The 20,559-nt window shown below is 40.0% G+C and overlaps 1 protein-coding gene across 2 annotated transcripts; it reads left to right on the top strand.

Moving 5' to 3' along the window:
• Positions 1-1,638: 1,638 nt before the first annotated feature.
• rrm2 (ribonucleotide reductase M2 polypeptide) lies at positions 1,639-20,194 on the top strand. Of its 2 annotated transcripts, XM_060847203.1 has the most exons (9): positions 1,639-1,800; positions 9,609-9,758; positions 10,410-10,526; positions 10,924-11,057; positions 13,521-13,615; positions 15,332-15,465; positions 17,429-17,533; positions 17,886-17,999; positions 18,630-20,194. In XM_060847203.1, exons 1-9 carry the CDS (start codon positions 1,723-1,725, stop codon positions 18,780-18,782), a joined length of 1,080 nt encoding a protein of 359 aa, XP_060703186.1. In that variant the 5' UTR covers positions 1,639-1,722; the 3' UTR covers positions 18,783-20,194. The 2 variants fall into 2 exon arrangements, with proteins under 2 accessions (XP_060703186.1, XP_060703187.1); XM_060847204.1 differs by lacking the exon at positions 17,429-17,533.
• The last annotated feature ends 365 nt before the right edge of the window (positions 20,195-20,559 follow it).

Consider the following 20,559-nt stretch of genomic DNA (forward strand, 5'->3'; position numbering starts at 1 on the left):
TTTGACTGTGCCCTCACTGACCTCACTGCTCTCAACCTCCTGTATACTTGAACGACAATTTAGATTCCCCCCCTGTTGAATTAGTTTAAACCCAATCAAAGAGCATTACCAGTAACCCCCCCCAGGATATTGGTATCCAGCTGGTTCAGGTGAAGACCAACCTGTTTGGAGAAGTCCCACCTACCTCAGAAAGAGCTCCAATTATCCAGGAATCCAAAACCTCCATCCTGCACCATCCCTGTTCAACTCCTCTCTCTCCCTATTCCTCGCCTGAGGGGAGATCTTATGGAAACGTATAAAATTATGAAGGGAATTGATTGGACAGAACATTGATTGGATAAGCTGTACCTGTTTAATCATCTACACACTAAACTAGCAGCGTACAACAACAAAAATACTTTATAAGTCAACAATAGTGCTCCTGCACAGAGCAGCTGTGATCACTACACATCTCTCCTGCAGTGACAGGTGGACTGTACATTAGCACACACAAAGCACCAGAGAAATTTCAACAGTAATGTCCTTAATGCATTTTCTGAATTCAGTAGGAGGACTGGGCTAACTTATTATTGAAACCAGGTCTACAACCATCCAGCCAAAACTCCTGCAACATCAAAAGACTGACTATTAGTCCAGAAGGCAGAAAAGTGTCTTCCCTAATCGTTTCTGTTTTCTCAACTCTCATATGGCTAGTAGCCCAGGGAGGACAAAGAAAATACCACAAAGACACTTTCAGGGTAGAGAGGTGGGGACATAACCACTGCATGCCAGGTGCCCTCTAACATTATTGCATGTCAAGGGAGCCAAATGAGCTGTTTGTACACTGTAGATCATATCTAAAGAGAGATTTGTCATCCTATCCAATCAATTATAATTAAATATGAGTGTTGCTGTTGTTCGCCCCAGCAAAGCTCAGCGCAAGCTGAAAGAACAGCACCTCACTTTCTTCTTGGGGGACCCTGCAGTATCAAGTCCCATGTCCTTACTCTTACCCCACACATCAAGCCTTGTTATTACATAGTCTGCTACTACACACAACTCATTGTAAGCCACTAATAGTCCCCATTAATAGCTATCCACTCTCCTACCCAGACCATTATCCACTCCTTTGTCCAACTGTTATTCTCTCTCCTTGGCCTCTATCCTTAGTTATTCTACTCTCTACCCCTTTCCCCACCCTATATTCTGTATATAAATCGACACTTTCCTAGCTACCATCAGTTCTGGGGAAGGGTCACTCGCCCCAAAACGTTAACTCTGATTTATCTCCACAGATGTTGGCAGACCTGCTGAGCTTTTCCAGCAATTTCTGTGCTTGGTTCCGATTTACAGTATTCTCAGTTCTTTAGGGGCTTTTCTTCTCATTTGTTCGCCCCTGCCCTTCTTTGTTGGTTTAAAAAGGTCTCCCATTTTGGCATAAATCCAGTTGCAGACAGCACTGACATGTCCACTGTTGTGGCAGCAGAATGTTGTGCAGCAATTTCCAGCGTCACACTCATTCAGAATGAAAGACAAGCATTCTGTGATTGACGGCTGTGCAGAGTGGGTGCTATTGGATATGGTGCTGCTTGGGGGGTGGGGACAGATGCTTGACCGACCCTGCGCGGGAACTTTTAAAAATGCTAAGGAGATTAGCAGAGAGCAGTGGACACTCTTAAACAACGCTGGAGAGGAGTTAATTGGCTTTTACTTTGTGGGGAGCTGCGGTTATAAAACCCTATAATGTCTGCTCCAGTTCTCCTGAGCCCCAAAAATGAAGTCTCCGTTCGTCCTTCCAAATGTCCTGAAGAAAAACACAGGGTAAGCTTTAGCCAAATCAAAATCCTCCAGATACTGTACGATGCTATGTTGCGGGGTGGGGGGTGAGAAAAGATCAGAGACATTTATAAATACTTTGTCATTAAAAGCAATGAACTCTGTAGTTTTAGTCGCCGAAGTTCGGAACTTTGCTTCTAGCGTCAAAATCAGAGCGAACGAATATCTGACATACTTTCAGATGCGGTGAGTTGGAACTTGTGATCTTGTTTGGGGTGAAATTAAACCCATTGTTGTTGTCTTCTACTGTTATGTCTATTGGGGAAGAAGAGTGATTCAGAGATGCCAGTGTTGGACTGGGGTGGACAAAGTTAAAAATCACACAACACCAGGTTATAGTCCAACAGGTTTAATTGGAAGCACACTAGCTTTCTCCTTCATCAGGTGATAGTGGAGGGTTCGATCCTAACACACAGAATTTATAGCAAAAATTTACAGTGTGATGTACCTGAAATTCTACATTGAAAAATTAATTGTCTGTTAAGCCTTTCATCTTTTAGAATACAGTGATACTTTCACTTCTTTCATGTGTAAATCACAAAACCCTTTTTTTTAAAGTTGCATTCTCGGGTTAGCTGTTAACAATAGTGATAGCTAGACAATGTGTTGAAGGCGTTAGCCCCCCTGTGTTCTCTGTCTATGACCTGATGTTTAGATTGATTCTAATCTAAAAAGTGAGATAACAGAGTTTTACATAAATTCATGCAGTTTTTGAGCTCAGCGTTCTACATGAATGTATGCAGTTTTTGAGCAAAGTGCAATGTAACTTTGCAAGTACAAATTCACCCCACAAAATATATGTGTGCATGTGGGTCTTTGTCTGTCTGTGTGTCTATCTGGGGTGGGGGTTGTGAGTGTGAGAAAGTGTTTGTGTGTGTGTGTGTGTGTATAGTGAGTGCAGAGTATCTTAAGTCTGTGAGGGGGCACATGTGGGAGTATGTGTGTGTCTATAAGGGGGTGTGTGCGCGCGTCTGTGTGTACCTGTGTATGTGAGTGTGTGTTTGTGTAGTGCAATGGTGGTCACCTGTAATGTGACATGAACCCAAGGTCCCAGTTGAGGCCCTCCCTATGGGTACCGAACTTAGCTATCAGCTTCCGCTCAGCCACTTTCCTCTGCTGCCTGTCCTGAAGTCCACCTTGGAGGATGGTCACCCGGGGGGAACCCTCCTGTCTGTTGATTGTTGGCGTAGCATTTGTTCAGTTTCCCCAATGTACCATGCCTCCGGGCATCCTTGCCTGCAATGTATAAGATAGACAACATTGGCTGAGTCACATGAGGGAAGAAGAGGACCGCGAGGTTTCTCTCGTGCAATTGTTTCTAATGTCCAATTTTTTTATGAATGGAGAAATGGGAGGTGAACTCGGTTTTCTTTTAGTGATTCTCTAGAGATTTCTGCTGTCAGCATATTTCATTTTTGATCTGAACTGTTGAGTACAGAAAGTTGCAGTGTAATGAACTTTTAATATGGGCTTATTAGTCTGCAATAACTATGTGACATCAGGAATAAAGCAGCTCCAGTGTTCCACATTAAGATTGTCCAGAGTCAGAGTTATCCAGCACGGGAACAGATCCTTCCCTCCAACCTGTTCATGCAGACCAAGTTTCCCAAACTAAGCTAGTCTTACTGTGCCTGTGTTGGATCCAAATCCCTCTAATTGATGTACCTGTGTGAATGACTTAAAATGTTGTAACTGTACCTGCATTTACCAATTCCCCTGGCAATTCATTCCACATACCAACGATTGTCTGAAGTTGCCCTTCAGGTCCCTTTTATATCTTTCTCTCATCTTAAAAATGTGCCCCCTAGTTTTGAACTCTCCCACCTGAGGGAGTAGACCTTTGTTATTCACCTAATCATGCTCCTCATGATTGAGAAACCTCTATAAGGTCACCTCTCAACTTTCTATGCTTTAGTGGAATAAAAAGACACAGCCTATCCAGCTCCTCCTTATAACTCAAACCCTCCAGTCTGATTAGCATCCTGGTAAATTTTTTTTTGTACCCTCTCCAATTGAACATTATCTTTTCTACAGCAGGGCAACCAGAACTATACACAGTGCTCTAAATGCATTCCCACCAATGTCCTGTACAACCCCAACATGACATCTCAACTCCTCAACTCTATGGTCTGAGCAATGAAGGCATGTGTGCCAAATGCCTTACTAACCACCCTGTCTATCTGCAATGCAACTTGCAAAGAATTATATACTTGAAACCTGAAGGGTCTCTGTTTGACAACACTACCCAATGCCCTGCTATTAATGATGTAAATCCTGCCTTTACTCATTTTGCCAAAATGCAATATCTCACGCTTATCCAAATTACATTCCATCTGCCACTCATCAGCCCATTGGCCCAATTAACCAAGATCCTTTTGTAATCTTAGGAACGTTTTTGACGATTGACTATACCAGCAATTTTGGTGTCATCCACAAACTTACTAACCATGCCTTCCTAAATTCTCACCTAAATAGTTTATATAAATGACGAACAATAGTGCACCTAGCACTGATCTCTGTGGAACACTGCTGATCACAGGCCTCCAATCCAAAAATCAACTCTCCAACACCACCCTCTGTCTCCTACAATAAAGCCCATTTTGTATACAATTGGCAAGCTCCCTTGAATTCCATGTGATCTAACTTTACTAACCAACCTACCATGTGGAATATTATCAAAGACCTACTAAAGTCCATGTAGACAACATCTATCACTTTTCCTTCATCTATCTTTTTGGTCATGTCATCAAAAACTCAAACAAGTTTGTGAGACACAATTTCCCATGCACAAAGCCCTGCTGACTATCCTTCATCATACCTAGCCTCTGCAAATGTCTGAAAATATTGTCTCTCAAACTCTCCCACCTTTTTCCCCCCCCCCCCCAAACAACTTGTCTATCACTAACATCAGACTCAATGGTCCTTGGTTCCCAGGTTGCTTCTTACAGACTTGTTCAAATAAAGACACAACACCAGCCACCCTCCTGTCCTTCAGCACCTCACCCGTGGCTATAGATAATACAAATATCTCTTCTAAGGGCCTCGCAATTTATTCCCAAGCTTCCCACAATGTCCTGGGATACAATTGATCAGGTGCTGGAGATTTATCCATTTGCATCTTTCTTTTTGAGAAATCCAGAATCTCCTTAGTAATGTGGACTGTTTTCAAAACATCAATGTTTATTTCCCAAGTTCCCTAGTCTCCATGTCCTTCTCTACAGTAAAACTAACACATTTAGTATCATTCCCCTCTCCTGTGGATCTACACGTAGATGACCTCATTGATCTTTAAGAGGCCCTTTCTCTTCTTATTTCCTCTTTTGCCTTTGATGTACATGTAGAATCTCTTAGTTTTGGCAGATGGGGTTAAGGATAAACCAATCTTGTATCTCCAAGTTGCCCTCCTGATTTCCCTCTTAAGAAAGCCCCTATCTCTCTTATGCTCAAGAGATTCATTTGATCCCAGTTGTCTTTCCTAACATTTACTTCCTTTTTGTTCTTGACCAGAGCCTCATTATCTTTATTCATCCATTGCTCCCTACTCCTACCAGCCTGACCCTTCACTCTAACAGGAACATACTACCTCTTTGTCTCACTTTTGAAAGTTTCCCACCTGCCTGTCATCTTTTTACCTGGAAACAGACTATTCCAAAAACATTTGAAGTTACTGCATCATGCTTTCAAAATTTACCTTACTCTAATTATTTTATACATGGCCTATCCCTTTCCATAACTGTTTTAAAACTATTTGAATTACGATCACTCGTCCCACAGTGCTTCCTCTACTAACACTTCAGTCACTTGCCCTGCCTTACTTTCCAAGTCAATGTCAAATTTTGCTCCTTCTCTAATAGTTTCATCTACAAATTGATAAAGAAATTTTCTTGAATACATTTAACAAATTCCTCACGAGCCAAGCCCTTATCAATATGGCAGTCCCAGTCTATTTTGGAAAATTAAAATCCCTTATTATTATAATCCTCTTACTCTTAAATATATCCAGGCTTGCTCTATATGTTTGCCCCTCAGTTTCCCACTGACTACTGAGGGGTCTATAGTACAATCCCATCAAGGTGATCAGCCCCTTCCAGTTTTTGAGCTCATCCATATAGCTTAACTGGACAATCCCTCAGGAATGTCCTCCTTAAGTGGAGCAATGATGTTTTCTTTCATCACAAACACCTCGCCCCCTCCCCCTGTTGCCTCCACTTCTATCCTTCTATGGCATCTGAACCCCAGAACATTGAGCTGCCAGTTTTGTTTCTATTATAGCTATAATGTCCCATTCCCTTGTTCTCATAAAAGCCCTGAATTCATCCACCTTACCTGTACGACTCCTTGCATTGAAATAAATGCAGTTTGATTCTTAAGAGTTACCGCATTCTCTGCCGAACTTTTGCCTTCCCTGTTTAATTAACTTGCTGTTTTTAACCTCATAACCAACCTCATCTGTCTTTCTATTCTCACTACTATTTAGGATTTCCCCATACTCCCCCCTTCCTACTAGTTTAAACCAGCAAATCTCCTGGCCAGGATATTGATTCCTCTCCAGTTCAGATGAAAACCGTCCCTTTTGAACAGTTCTGTTCTGCCCCAGAGGAGATCCCAAAATCTGAATCATTGCCCCACTGCACCGTCTCTTCAGCCACTGACCTATGATTGTATTCCTATTCTCAATAGCATGAGGCACCAGAAGTAATCCAGAGACTACTGCCTTTTGAGGTTCTGCTTTTTAATCTCTATCTAACTTCCTCTAATCCCCCTGTATAACCTCAACCCTTCTCCTAACTATGTCATTCTTACCATGTGTACAACAACTTAGAGCTTCTCTCTCTCCCCTTTGACAATATGTTGCAACTGTTTTCAAATGTCCTTGACCCTGGCACCAGGGAGGCAACATACCATCTTGAATTGTCACAATTTACTGTCTGTGTTCCTGACAATCCCCTATAATAATTATGTTTGAACCTTGGCCAATCCTGCATAACAGGAGATTCATTCTTGGTGCCCAAGATCTGGCTGCCACTTCTGTTTCCCTCTGAGAGACAATCCCCCTCAATAGTACCCAAAATTGTATACCTATTTGAGAGAGGGATAGTGCAGGAGACTCCAGTGGCTATCTTCCTACTCCTCCTCACAGCCACCCATCTGTCTGACTGAACCTGTGGTGTGACCACCTCCCTAATGCTACTAACCATCACAGTCAGTGCCTCCTGTATGTTCCGCAGTGACTCCAACTGCCCCTCCAACCAATCCAAATGGCCTATTTCTGTCATCATAACCTCTACTTCATTCTTCTCCTGCTTCAGCTCAGTTGTGTGCTGCTGGATCTCTCAAATGTTTTAGCTTCTGTCATGTGTAGAACTGATGTTCTCTAAGTCTGTTTCTACCCACTGTAAACTTTAGCCCATCCAAAACTCTACCTGAATCTAGGCTTGAAATGAGGTCTCACTTTAGTAGTCACTTACCAACACTTGATGCCCAAGCTTACAGCAGCTTAATGGTAAAGTTCTCACCCTCTTGGAATCCCTCCATATTTTCATGGCTCCCTACCTTTCTAACCTCTTCCTGCTCTGAAACCCCTGTACTTCTCCAATTCTGTCCTCTTAGTGCTTTAATTCCCACCTCTCTTCAGATATTACCAGACATGCTGAACATCCTTTAGAGCTTTTAAATGTCATTTAATATTCTCATCATCTGTAGTATTTTACTATTTTTTTTCACAGGTGATGCCTGTGCAAGAGGGAAGTGGGCTCTTTCTCCTTTCTGAACCAAAGCATGTGATTTTTGGTGTGATTTTTGGTGGCAAGTTCACCAATTATTGCCCATCCTTAATCTTGCTGAGGTTTGATTATTTCAGAGAGCTATTTTGAGTCCACTACATTGCTGTACATCTGGAGTTATATGTAGGCCAGACGGGTTAACCACGACAGCTTACTTTTGTCAGAACATCAGTGAATCTGATTTGATTTAAAACACAATCCATTATTTTTAATTATTGAATGTACTGTGAGTAGTGGTGTCTAAAATGCATGCCTGAATGAATAACGTGACTGTGTTGTGAGAAAGATTAATTTAACAATGAGACATCAGCAGGAAAGGAATTTTTATTTACGAAAGTGGTGGAATAAGTCAGCATATCTGACAGATTCTGTGGAGGGAAATAGTTGATGTTTGAGGCCAATTATGACTCCTTTTCAGAATGACAATTATCAGACTCTGTTAATCCATTTATCTTCCAGACCTGCTGAATCTTTCCAGCATTTCAGTTTTATTTCAGATTTTCAGCTTTTTCGTGTTTTGCTTTTACACAAAGTTTTACTTATCTCTTTTGCATGAACAAAGCCAGAGACCCACTGACTTTTATTTTACCTTAATAGTTTGCCAAGTGCCTCAACCTGACTTGCTGCTTAAATGCATTCGAAACATGATCTCTTAAATGTGTTGTCATTTTAAAAAAAAGCTTGTGACATGTTATCTTTTGTGATTTTTACAAAAGACCAAATTTCTATCAAAGCTGAGATCCAAGTTAAGCATTTACATAGCTAGACTGAGCAAAGGTCAATTACATGTGTACAGAGTTAGGTTTTATATAATCTCCAATTGTCAGCGCTACGCTTGTTTCAGAAATTGTGCAACTGTTCTGCCCTCCACTGTACACCTTAGTCTCTCAAATGTAATAGCTGTTTCCAATATTATGGTGTTACACTCAACCACAAAAATCTTTGTAAGCCCATTATTCTTGAATAGCATAGCTGTGTTCAATAGTGTAATAACTTCATAACTGCTAATGTCCTCACTTGTACATTATGGAATAATGAGTTTCTCAATTAACTTAAAATAAGGTCAAAATTCTGGAACTCCCTTCCTGAGGGCACTGTATGACTGCATGGACTGCAAGAGGTTCAAGAAGGCAACTCACCACCTCCTTCTCAAGGGCAAATAAGGTTGGACATTAAATGCCAGCAATGCCCATGTCCCACAAGTAGATTTTAATAAGTCCCCCACTTTTGAAATATGTATCATGTTTATTGGCATTTTGGTTTAAAATACAAGTAAATGTGTTAGTCCTGATGACTTATTTTGTTTACTTTCCAATTCAAAACTTAAGTGAAGGGATCTGATTTTCTGCATGTGAAACTATTGAAAGATGATCAGCTACTTTCCTCCTTGATGACATCACTGTTGCTTGGAGTGCTTCCTGGCCTGGCCCCAGGCAAACTGATGTCAAAGGTTTAAGGTGTGCACCAATGAAGTCACTAGGCCGCTTTGGGGATCTTTGAGGTCATAAGGAAATCTTCACTTCCTTCAAAGATAAGGATGGTGCACCAAGTCCTTGTTGAAAGTGTTGATGGTAAATGACTGCCAAATTGCTCCTCTTCCGGGCGAGAATGTACAGCCTCGTGGAACTGAAGGAGTCACATTGTGGATTTAATCTGGTACAGGTTGTTGTTCCATAACGCGATGGTTGTGTTCTTGTGCAACCCTGCATTATAGAAAAATTGCGCTTTTGAAACAGCGCTTAAAGTGTTGGCGATATAATCGCATTACAAGCCAACATACGTTTTAAAAGTTCGCATTTTCAAAACAGTGTCCCCAATTTGTCAATTGCGTGACAGTGAATTTGCATTAACGAAACACACTTTATAGCAGAACAAATCTGCTCAAACAACAAACTTCCTTTGTGTTCTTAGGTGTGATTTACATTAGATTAGTTGATATAAGTGAGTCCTAAGCTTTTTAAGTGTTAGTAATCAATAAGCGATTTGCATAATTGAATTTTGAATTTGTAGACAGATTTGAAAAATCCAGCAGCTGCAAAACATCAGGATGAGCCTCTTCTTCGGGATAACCCCAATCGGTTTGTTATCTTTCCGATCCAATACCATGATATGTGGCAGATGTACAAAAAGGCAGAAGCATCATTCTGGACTGCAGAGGAGGTAAATACATTCTAGACTATTTCAAGAATGAAGATCTGTTACAATCCTACATAGTAGTGGATCTGCCATTAAACATTGAGGGGCTGGAAACTGGATTGCTTTGGCATGTATGCCTATGTATTGAAATTATATTGAGACATTGGAGTGGTCCATGCTGTCTAGAGAAAAGTTTAAATTCTATTACAATTCCTTTAATATTCAATGTGAGATTTTGGAATATACTATTTACCTCAGCTATTGTTATGACTGGTGATAATCTCTCAAATGGTCTGCTTTCAAATCTGACTGTCTGACATTCAGTTAAATGTGTATCATCCCTTTGGACAAAAGGACAGATCGAATTCTGCTCCCAGACCTTATCAAAACTCTTGCTTTTCCTTTCAGCTACTAGAAGGCGGCAAGTGTCTAAAACGTGCTGAGTGCAACCCTCCATAATTGTATAGCTGGTCAATGGGGTTTGATGCATTATATATTTGATATCCTGTGAAATTCTCTCTCTTAATTTTTAAGAGCACTTGTGTTTGCATTGAAGAACAAACCCATGTATATAAATTTTGCATCAATTAGTAGGGGTGCTTAAGATTTTTGAGTCCCTTGGAGTGATACGAATTGTAGATTCACTTGACAATTTTGTTTGCAATGTTTCTGTAGGTTGACTTATCAAAGGACTTGGCACACTGGGGTTCTCTGAAACCAAATGAAAAACACTTTATCACACATGTTCTGGCATTCTTTGCTGCGAGTGATGGAATTGTAAATGAGAATCTGGTAAGAATGCATTTGCATATGGAAATTGTTTCAATAGAACTTAAACTGGTCTGGCCATTATTTGTGTGTGGGCACAAGTTTTGAATCAATTCAAATGGAAAAGATTCTGTGTTCAAAGTCCAGTATTTGATATGCACTTTCACTGCATTTGGACAGGTAACTTGATATATACTTTCTTTCAAGAAACACCTTTTTTTCTCTCCCTACTTATAAACAAAATTCCAGTTGTGAAGGAATTTGACCAACTGTTGGCTTGCATTTTAAAATTTTGACTTCCCTCCCAGATTTTATTCAAATTGTTTTGTTTATTTTAAGATTCTTCTTGCTGAGAGAATATTGGAACAAAGCTCCAATTTCCACAATCACCCAAATAGCTAGCATTTTTGTCTTTTTATAGGTGGAACGATTCAGTCAAGAGGTCCAAGTCACTGAAGCTCGTTGTTTCTATGGTTTCCAAATTGCCATGGAGAATGTTCATTCTGAAATGTACAGTCTCCTTATTGATGCCTATGTCAAGGATCCAAGTGAGAGGTAGGAAGTAAAAGATTATGTGAACCTTGAGTTGTTTTATAATACAATTTCTGGATTAGTGGTGCTGGAAGAGCACAGCAGTTCAGGCAGCATCCAAGGAGCAGTGAAATCGACGTTTTGGGTAAAAGCCCTTCATCAGGAATAAAGGCAGAGAGCCTGAATGGTGGAGAGATAAGCTAGAGGAGGGTGGCGGTGGGGAGAAATTAGGATAGAGTACAATAGGTGAGTGGGGGAGGGGATGAAGGGCGATAGGTCAGGGAGGAGAGGGTGGAGTGGATAGGTGGAAAAGGAGATAGGCAGGTAGGACAAGTCTGGACAAGTCATGGGAACAGTGCTGAGCTGGAAGTTTGGAACCAGGGTGAGGTGGGGGAAGGGGAAATGAGGAAACTGTTGAAGTTCACTTTGATGCCCTGGGGTTGAAGTGTTCCGAGGTGGAAGATGAGGCGTTCTTCCTCCAGGCGTCTGGTGGTGAGGGAGTGGCGGTGAAGGAGGCCCAGGACCTCCATGTCCTTGGCAGAGTGGGAGGGGGAGTTGAAATGTTGGGCCACGGGGTGGTGTGGTTGATTGGTGCGGTTGTCCCGGAGATGTTCCCTAAAGCGCTCTGCTAGGAGGCGCCCAGTCTCCCCAATGTAGAGGAGACCGCATCGGGAGCAACAAATACGATAAATGATATTAGTGGATGTGCAGGTAAAACTTTGATGGATGTGGAAGGCTCCTTTAGGGCCTTGGATAGAGGTGAGGGAGGAGGTGTGGGCACAGGTTTTACAGTTCCTGCGGTGGCAGGAGAAGGTGCCAGGATGGGAGGGTGGGTTATAGGGGGGCGTGGACCTGACCAGGTAGTCACGGAGGGAACGGTCTTTGCGGAAGGTGGAAAGGGGTGGGGAGGGAAATATATCCCTGGTGGTGGGGTCTTTTTGGAGGTGGTGGAAATGTCGGCGGATGATTTGGTTAATGCGAAGGTTGGTAGGGTTGAAGATGAGCACCAGGGGCATTCTGTCCTTGTTACAGTTGGAGAGGTGGGGTCTGAGGGTGGAGGTGCGGCATGTGGACGAGATGCTTTGGAGGGCATCTTTAACCACGTGGGAAGGGAAATTACGGTCTCTAAAGAAGGAGGCCATCTGGTGTGTTCTGTGGTGGAACTGGTCCTTCTGGGAGCAGACATGGAGGAGGCAGAGGAATTAGGAATACGGGATGGCATTTTTGCAAGAGATAGGGTGGGAAGAGGTGTAATCCAGGTAGCTGTGGGAGTCGGTGGGTTTGTAAAAAATGTCAGTGTCAAGTCGGTCATCATTAATGGAGATGGAGAGGTCCAGGAAGGGGAGGGAGGTGTCAGAGATGGTCCAGGTAAATTTAAGGTCAGGGTGGAATGTGTTGGTGAAATTAATGAATTGCTAATTGCCAACTTCAATATGTTTCTTGGGGGTTTTTATTCTTGAGTAATATATCCCGTTTTGTCCTCCCTTCAAATGTATTTGGATTCATTCCTGGTTTCAATGGACAAAACATTAGTTCTAAATATCCATAATACAGTTCATCTTCCTCCTTCCCATGATATGTAATTGGAGATCGATTGGTTGATTACTGGGGTTCTTTGTACTGATGTGCTTTGATTTCCTATTCACCCACTCAACATATATCAGTGTCAGATTCATATTGAGTCAAATATGTGGGACTTTATTTATAACTATGTACATTAATGACATCTCAGACTTGCATATACAATCTGAGATTACTATTATATACTGTATATAGTTGGCTAACTGCCAACAATGTACAAAACAAAGTAGGGACCTTTTGTCCGAGAGCATTACATGTCAATGTCATCTAGCTGCCTTAAAGAAACAATGCCTTTGAAATTTGTGCAACTGTTCTTTTCTTTATAAGAATAGGAAACCTGTTTTTTTTTTAAAAAATACAGAAAAGGGTGCTTATCAAAAATATTTTATCTTTGAACATTAAGTCAACTTTGGGTGTGTAATGTGACTAGACATCGTCCCTGTAAAAGTAGCACGACTCTGCTGTAAATCCTTGCTTTTGTGCTATCTGTCAACATCTATCATGTATTATGTGCCTCTGAGAAGTAATGCTGCTGTCAGGCCACTGTGTGTGCGAGGACAGGTACCTATTTCATGCATCAGAACAGGATGGTGTTGGGACTCCTGCTGTCGCACATTGTGCCTGCTTTGAGACTTGCTGCATCTCTGCCTTGCACATTGCTGCTTCATGCAGAATTTACAGGCTAACAGTGCTTCTATCTTGCTTTGCCTTTTAGTACAGACATGAAGCCAGGGAGCTTATGTTTGTCAGCAGTGATTAGTCAAGAGTCTGTATGGTGCTGCTATGCCAATATCTTGCCAACTGCATGTACAGCAAACCTATGGTTACAAATGGCCATGTCTTTTATTTGAGACCAAAGAGCTATTGTAAACTCAATCTAAATATGGGCTTCATGTTGCTTTTCAGGGAATCCTTGTTTAATGCAATCAAAACAATGCCATGCATCAAGAAGAAGGCTGACTGGGCCTTGCGGTGGATTGCTGATCATGAATCTACATTTGGTATGAGTTCTAACAAACTCAAGAAAAACTTGCGCTGTTTTAACAATATACTAATGATAAAATTACTCAAAATTGTGATGTCTTGAAGCAATGAAACTACATATGGATAAAACTTGTTTAGTTCAATGAAGCAAATTAAGCTGGATTCACTGGTACCATAGCATTTTCTTATCAACAGCAAAATTTGAGCATAACAACTTATGGGAACAATAGATTTACTAAAACAATATCTAGGCAGAAAAGACCAACTAATTAAACTAGTATTTTCTTTTAAAAGTAAATTTGCCTGAATTTGTTTGGAATAATTTGATGTGTGTTTACAAACTCAAAGCCTTGTCTTTCCAGCTTCTGTTTTTTTTAAAAGAAATTTTAAGTTCCATTACCTGAAGTAATGGAACTAATATAGATTTCCATTGATGTAGCACCATTTTTTTTTCAAATATACTAGAACACACCACAGCACCATCAAACCAATTCTGATCTTGAACCAAATGTGGAGATATTTTGAGCAGCACACCAAAAGATTTTGTCAGTGAGGTGGATTTTAAGGAACATCTTTTTAGAAGTGAGCAAAAGTTTTAAGTAAATTTTAGCATTTGGAGCCCCGGCAGTGTAGACAAGGCCACAGCCACCAACCGGTAAAGTGACATTTTTAAACGAAGGACTGGAGGTGTGCACACATCTTGGAGGTTTTTCTAAACTAGCATGGGAATCTAATATATTAATAATCAGGAGCTAATAGAGTCATACAGCATGGAAACATACCCTTTGGTCCAACCAGCCCATGCCAAACATAATCTCAAACTAAACTAGTTCCACCTGCCTGCTCCTGGCCCATCCTCCAAACCTTTTCTACTCATGTACGTATCAAAATGTCTTTTAAACATTGTAATTGTACCCACATCCACCACTTCCTCAGGAAGTTCAGTCCACATGTGAACCACTCTCTGTGTAAAAAAACAAAATTTGCCTCTTATGTTTTTTTTAATCTCTCTCCTCTCACCTTAAGAATGTGCCCCCTAGTCTTGAAATCCCCCATTCTAGGGGAAAAATAACTACCATCAACTCCATCTATACATCTCATTACTTTACAAACTTCTGACAGGTCACCTCTCAAACGCTCCTGTGCAAAATGTCCCAGCCTATCCAGCCATTCTCTATGACTCAAACCTTCCATACCCAGCATCCTGGTAAATCTCTTCTGAACCTTCTCCAGCTTGATAATACCCTTCCTGTAAGTGGGCAACCAGAACAGGGCACAATATCCCAGAAGAGGCCTCATCGATGTCCTGTACAACCTCAACATGGCACACCAACTCCTATACTCATTGGGCTCAGCAATGAAAGCAAGCATGCCAAATACCCTTTTAACCATCCTGTCTACATGGTATGGAAACTTCAAAGAATTCTGTACTTGCATCCCTAGGTCCCTCTGTTCTCCAACACTACCGAAGGCCCTACCATTAATTGTATAAGCCCCTACCCTTGTTTGTTGTACCACAATGCACCACTTTGCATTTATCCAGATTGAACTCCGTGTGCCATTTTTCATCCATTGACCTACTTGATCAAGATCTCTTTGTAATCTTCGAAAACCTTCTTCACTATTGACAATCTTGTCTGCAAAATTACTAACCATTCCTTCAATATTGTCATCTAAATCATTTATATAAATAACAAACAAAAGTATCTTCTTCAATTGTTATCCTACCCTAGGGGAACGTGTGGTTGGCTTCGCTGCTGTTGAGGGGATCTTTTTCTCTGGGTCCTTTGCTGCTATTTTCTGGTTGAAGAAACGCGGATTGATGCCAGGCCTGACTTTCTCCAACGAATTGATCAGTAGGGATGAAGTAAGTGCTGATGTAGCATGGGATAAATGCTGATTATAGAAAAGCAATAAATATGCTAAAAATCACACAACACCAGGTTATAGTCCAACAGGTGTATTTCAAAGCACTAGCTTTCGGAGCGCTGCTCCTCCATCAGGTGTGTGAAGAAGCAGCACTCCAAAAGCTAGTGCTTCCAAATACACCTGTTGGACTATAACCTGGTGTTGTGTGATTTTTAACTTTGTACACCCCAGTCCAATACCAGCATCTCCAAATAATAATTATGCTGATATCCAAACTGGTTAAAGTCTTTTTTTTTGTTTGCTGTCATTTGGCGAGAATTGGTCAGTGCAGACACTCTCCGATTATTTCAATGGCATTGCTATGGTTACAGCTACTGCTTGCTGAATAGGTAATCAGTTTTAAATTATCTGTGGCTTGCAGGAGTGACTTTTTTTTTAATGGCGCTTGAATGAATTGCACATTCCTCACAGAAACACCAATGCAAATATAAAGTTCTGTTGAGATATTCACCTTGCTTACACCACAGAATAATTTGCTTCCATTAGCCATTGATCTTATCAAGTGTAAACTTGATCTTGTACAAAATATTCAGTAAGTAAAGTTCTTAATTTTATCAAACGAGCCTGTTTACTTAAATATGCCATTCCTAGCTTAGATACAATTGGAAAAGGTGCCATATAATCTCAGACATGGGTAAGAAATGAGGGCAGTAATAGACTTTATTTCCCAATGGTATGCATTTAACACCATTCTTTGAATTCCCTCTCGTAACTCAGAATCATAAAGGTGTGCAGTATTGCTAATCAACAGCCCTTCAAATCAAGAATGATGGCTACTCAGTTAGGAGTTTGTGCCATGGGTTTTCATGTGACTGAAGACATTAATCTTTACATGTATGAGGCAGGGCATCTATAAGGTGGTGTCATCTGGAATGAAGGAATTGTTTCCTTTCACTCCATTTCTCTGCTTCAACATTTTAAGGTGTTAGAATTCTTGCCAAATAACATGGAGAACGGTGTTGCCACTCTGAATGACCAGAGGAAAACACCTTCCTTGTATAAATGCCAACCTTCAAAGAAAGCTTCAACATCTTTTGAAGGTTTTGTTTTTCAATCCTCCCCTGGAGCCACAGAAAATATTTGGCCATTTGAGAGACCAGGCCCTGACAGGGCTGACTATAATTGTGACCATGTGGACATGATGGTCAGTACATCGAAGCTGATTTTATGCAGTTTTGCCTGAAAAGTTTGTGGATTTGACTTCATGAATGACCAAGTATTTGTTTGTTCAGAAGCATTAACCTACTGGCTAATACAGTGAGAAAAGAATTTCCGTTTTGATCAAAGCTAAGACATAATACTTTTTTATGATCAATAGTACAAGTACTTTTTTTTTTAACTGTCCCTTTTTAACTGTACGTGCTCGGACATTCTCAATATGCAGACACTGGGTAATGAGTTTCGCACCTTTACAGAGTATGCAGTTAGTTTTGTACTAAACAAAAATATTCCCCTTCACAAACAACTCTCTCAACCACTAGATTATTAATGAAGATGATAGGTATTTGTGTTGAATGTTTGAGAGATCCAGCATGCTGGCAGCAATTGGGTGAGTGGTTGGTTAGTCTGTTTGTAAAGGGTGACAAAAAGCCTCTGTCCGTCATATATTTGTGGATGCTGAAAACCTGAAATTTAAAACACATTGCTGCACACAGCAAGTCTGCCAACATCTGGAGAAAAAGTCAAGGTGATTCCGGGTTTGTGAAGAATTTAACTCTGTGCCTCTCTCTATCATATGTTGTCAGACCTGCTGACTGTTTCTGCCCCTCTCAGGTTTGTTGTGTTGGAGAATCCTTGCATGTATTCATAGCAACAAGGTTTTCATTTTGGAGGAACTCTGTCTTTTTGTTGCTGAATTCCTTTCGGGACCTCGTTTCGGTGCTGCCATTATTTCTTTTCAGGGTCTACACTGTGACTTTGCCTGCTTGATCTTCAAACACTTGGTTCACAAGCCCTCTGAAACTAGAGTCCGAAAAATTATCACTGAAGCAGTGAGGATTGAGCAGGTAAAGATCTATTAGATGTAATAAGCTATTTTAACATTTTGTCTGGATGCTTGGGAACAAATGCTCCCTCTGGAGTTAGCAGTGCATCTCTTCTCTTTTTTTTATTTCTCTCTCTTCCCCGGCCCACTCATACATTGTTGGGGTCCTCCCACTTTCAGGCAGTTAATCAGATCTGAACAGATTCAGCATTGAACTTTCAGCTAACAAAGTTAAAAAATTTTAGACACATCTATCGTACAAAGGACATGAAAGAGACTTTTGAATGGTATGAGGATTTTTATAGCCCTTTCATTGCCGAAGTATGCCTTTTATCCTTGTCAAATGGCCATACGTTCTATTATTCTTTGGACAGGAGTTTGTGACTGAATCTCTCCCTGTGGACCTGATTGGAATGAACTGCACTCTGATGAAATATTACATTGAGTTTGTGGCTGATCGCTTGCTAATGGAGTTAGGTTTCAGTAAGGTTAGTATTTACGCCTGCTGTTTGCTTTGCACAACAGTAATAACCAAAGATCTGTGCTATGGAAGTACTGTAAATTAGTGGGGTCCTGCGGTATTGTTAATGTCTGAGGAAGTTTGCTTATTTTCAGGCCCAAATCTGCTATTGACAAAACACTTTAAAAAAAAACTTTAATAGCCTAAAGAGGTTTATGATTAAATTGTAATGTTTATATCCTACTACTTATAACTAATGCAAAATAATGAGAAGAATTATTAATCCACCTTCTTTACACTCTCTCTCAATCATAATCACTTGACTAATACAAAAAAAGGGGGTGTTTGAGAACATTCAACTGTTTTGCTCTTTCATTACTCAATGAACCAAGATTCCTATGCCTTTACAAGCTTAAAAATATGTAGTAGCACATTGGAAAACTTTGTAAATATTTTTTTTTGTGTGACTTTTGTTTTGTTTTTTGATTAAATTGTAATTGAAAGCTATTTGACCATCTAGAGGATATAGGTGACATATTGCAAACATTAGGAAGGTAGAGATGTGTTTGAGCAGTGAGTGCTTTCTTGCTGCCATTTTGATTTTGCTCCTCAAAGACTAAACCACATAACCTGCTTCATTTATTTTCTTTCACTTCAGATCTTTAAAACTGAAAACCCTTTTGACTTCATGGAAAACATTTCTCTGGAAGGGAAGACTAACTTCTTTGAAAAGAGAGTTGCTGAGTATCAGCGAATGGGTGTGATGTCCAAAGCAGAAGATAACAACTTCACACTAGATGCTGACTTCTAAGTTTCTGATATGATTTTGCAGGAATGAAGCATCAACATGATTAGTATGAAAAGCTTGGGCATCAGAGACTAGCTCTTATATTCTACTGTTTGACTATTCCTTTTTATAGCTGGTATATTTTAACTGACCTGGAAAGAACTCCTGAAGGTACTGCAGCACGTGTAAATTTGTATGCCAATCTTTACTACAATCTGTTGGGTTATTTTGTTTAGGCAACAATCAAAATTTAATTTTAAATATGGTTTATGAAATGAAATAGAGCTGATTCTAGTCTGCTGAAGACAAACCATTTTAAATGGTTTACCAGCTTTTGTTTTATTAGTTACATTTTTTATAGCTGAATAATTGACCTAAATCCATTAAATTCCAAATATTGATGAGAATTCTCAACTTGTACATCACACGACAGAATTTTAAAGATCTCTCCTTATGCACATAAGGTTATCATGATTTCTGAATTGCTCATGTGCACATGATGGAAGACCCTAGTTCAGAGACTTTGTTGGCGGGATCAATGCATAAGGATGGAATTTCTTATTAGTGTCAAATTTCACACACAACTTAATTCCAGAGTATCTTTTCTTTTTCTTATAAAATAAAGTCTTGAAAGCAAATTGTCCAATATTAAAACTGGAGTAGCTGTGCAAATGATTATGCTTAATGGGTTCCTTTAGGCCATATGTCTGAGCTGCTTAGTATTGAGCTCCTGCTTCTCAGACTGGTGCTAACACGAGCTTACAAGATGAATTTCAGCTTGCAGTGTCTTATTTTGAACATCATTTTTTGAGTCCATGTCTAAGAATTGTGTATTGTAGCATTTTTAAATGAAATGGACAGCTCTAGAATTTGGTCTAACAAATTTGGCATATTGGTGTTTGACTAAGCTTTTTTCATATTTTAGTTTTCTATCTGAATTGCATTTGGTAAAGTTAAAAATCACACCACACCAGGTTATAGTCCAACAGGTTTAATTGGAAACACACTAGCGTTCGGAGTGTCGCTCCTTCATCAGGTGAAAGCTAGTGTGCTTCCAATTAAACCTGTTTGATTATAACCTGGTGTTGTGATTTTTAACTTTGTACGTCCCAGTCCAACACCAGCATGTCCAAATCATGACTGCATTTGGTAATAGTTGACTTGTGTGGAAATTGTAAGGCCAATTATTGAAAGTTGGTATCAATTGAATTAAATGAATTTTGTTTAGCAAAACCACTATCAGTTACAAAGCAATACATATACTTCTATTGTGAAAGAAGTGTACATTGTCTTAAAAAGTGTTTTCCAGTTTTTGGTTTTAAAACACAAGCCATTCTGGAACATCTAGTGAAATGGCTCTGACTTTTGCTGGGATTATCAAACCTACTGCTGTAAATAAGCGATCAACCTGGCATGAATAGACTTTGGACTTGGAATGAGAATTATTCTAAAGATTCATAACTCTATATGCTTGGCCTGATTTGTTGATTTGAGATTTAAAAAGTACTTCTATTCATGATGAAATAAAATCTGATTACAATTAAATAGAATTAGTCTTCATAGTAATTTGAACTGTCTTTTTAACCAGTACTTTGGTATATTGTAGTACATTATAATATCATATTTTGGGCATTTAGCTTTTTTTAAAAAACTAATGTTATGCTGATGTATATCAGCTAATCATGGGAATACCAGTATCAAAATTCCAGGGTTATTTTACTTCCTTCAAGCTGGAGATCCTGTGAAGACGCCACCTGGAGTTGAAACCAAGCAGTGCATTGTTGTAACTGAAATACAGTCT

The sequence above is a fragment of the Hemiscyllium ocellatum genome, chromosome 30 (assembly GCF_020745735.1).
Source record: "Hemiscyllium ocellatum isolate sHemOce1 chromosome 30, sHemOce1.pat.X.cur, whole genome shotgun sequence".
Taxonomy (NCBI): domain Eukaryota; kingdom Metazoa; phylum Chordata; class Chondrichthyes; order Orectolobiformes; family Hemiscylliidae; genus Hemiscyllium; species Hemiscyllium ocellatum.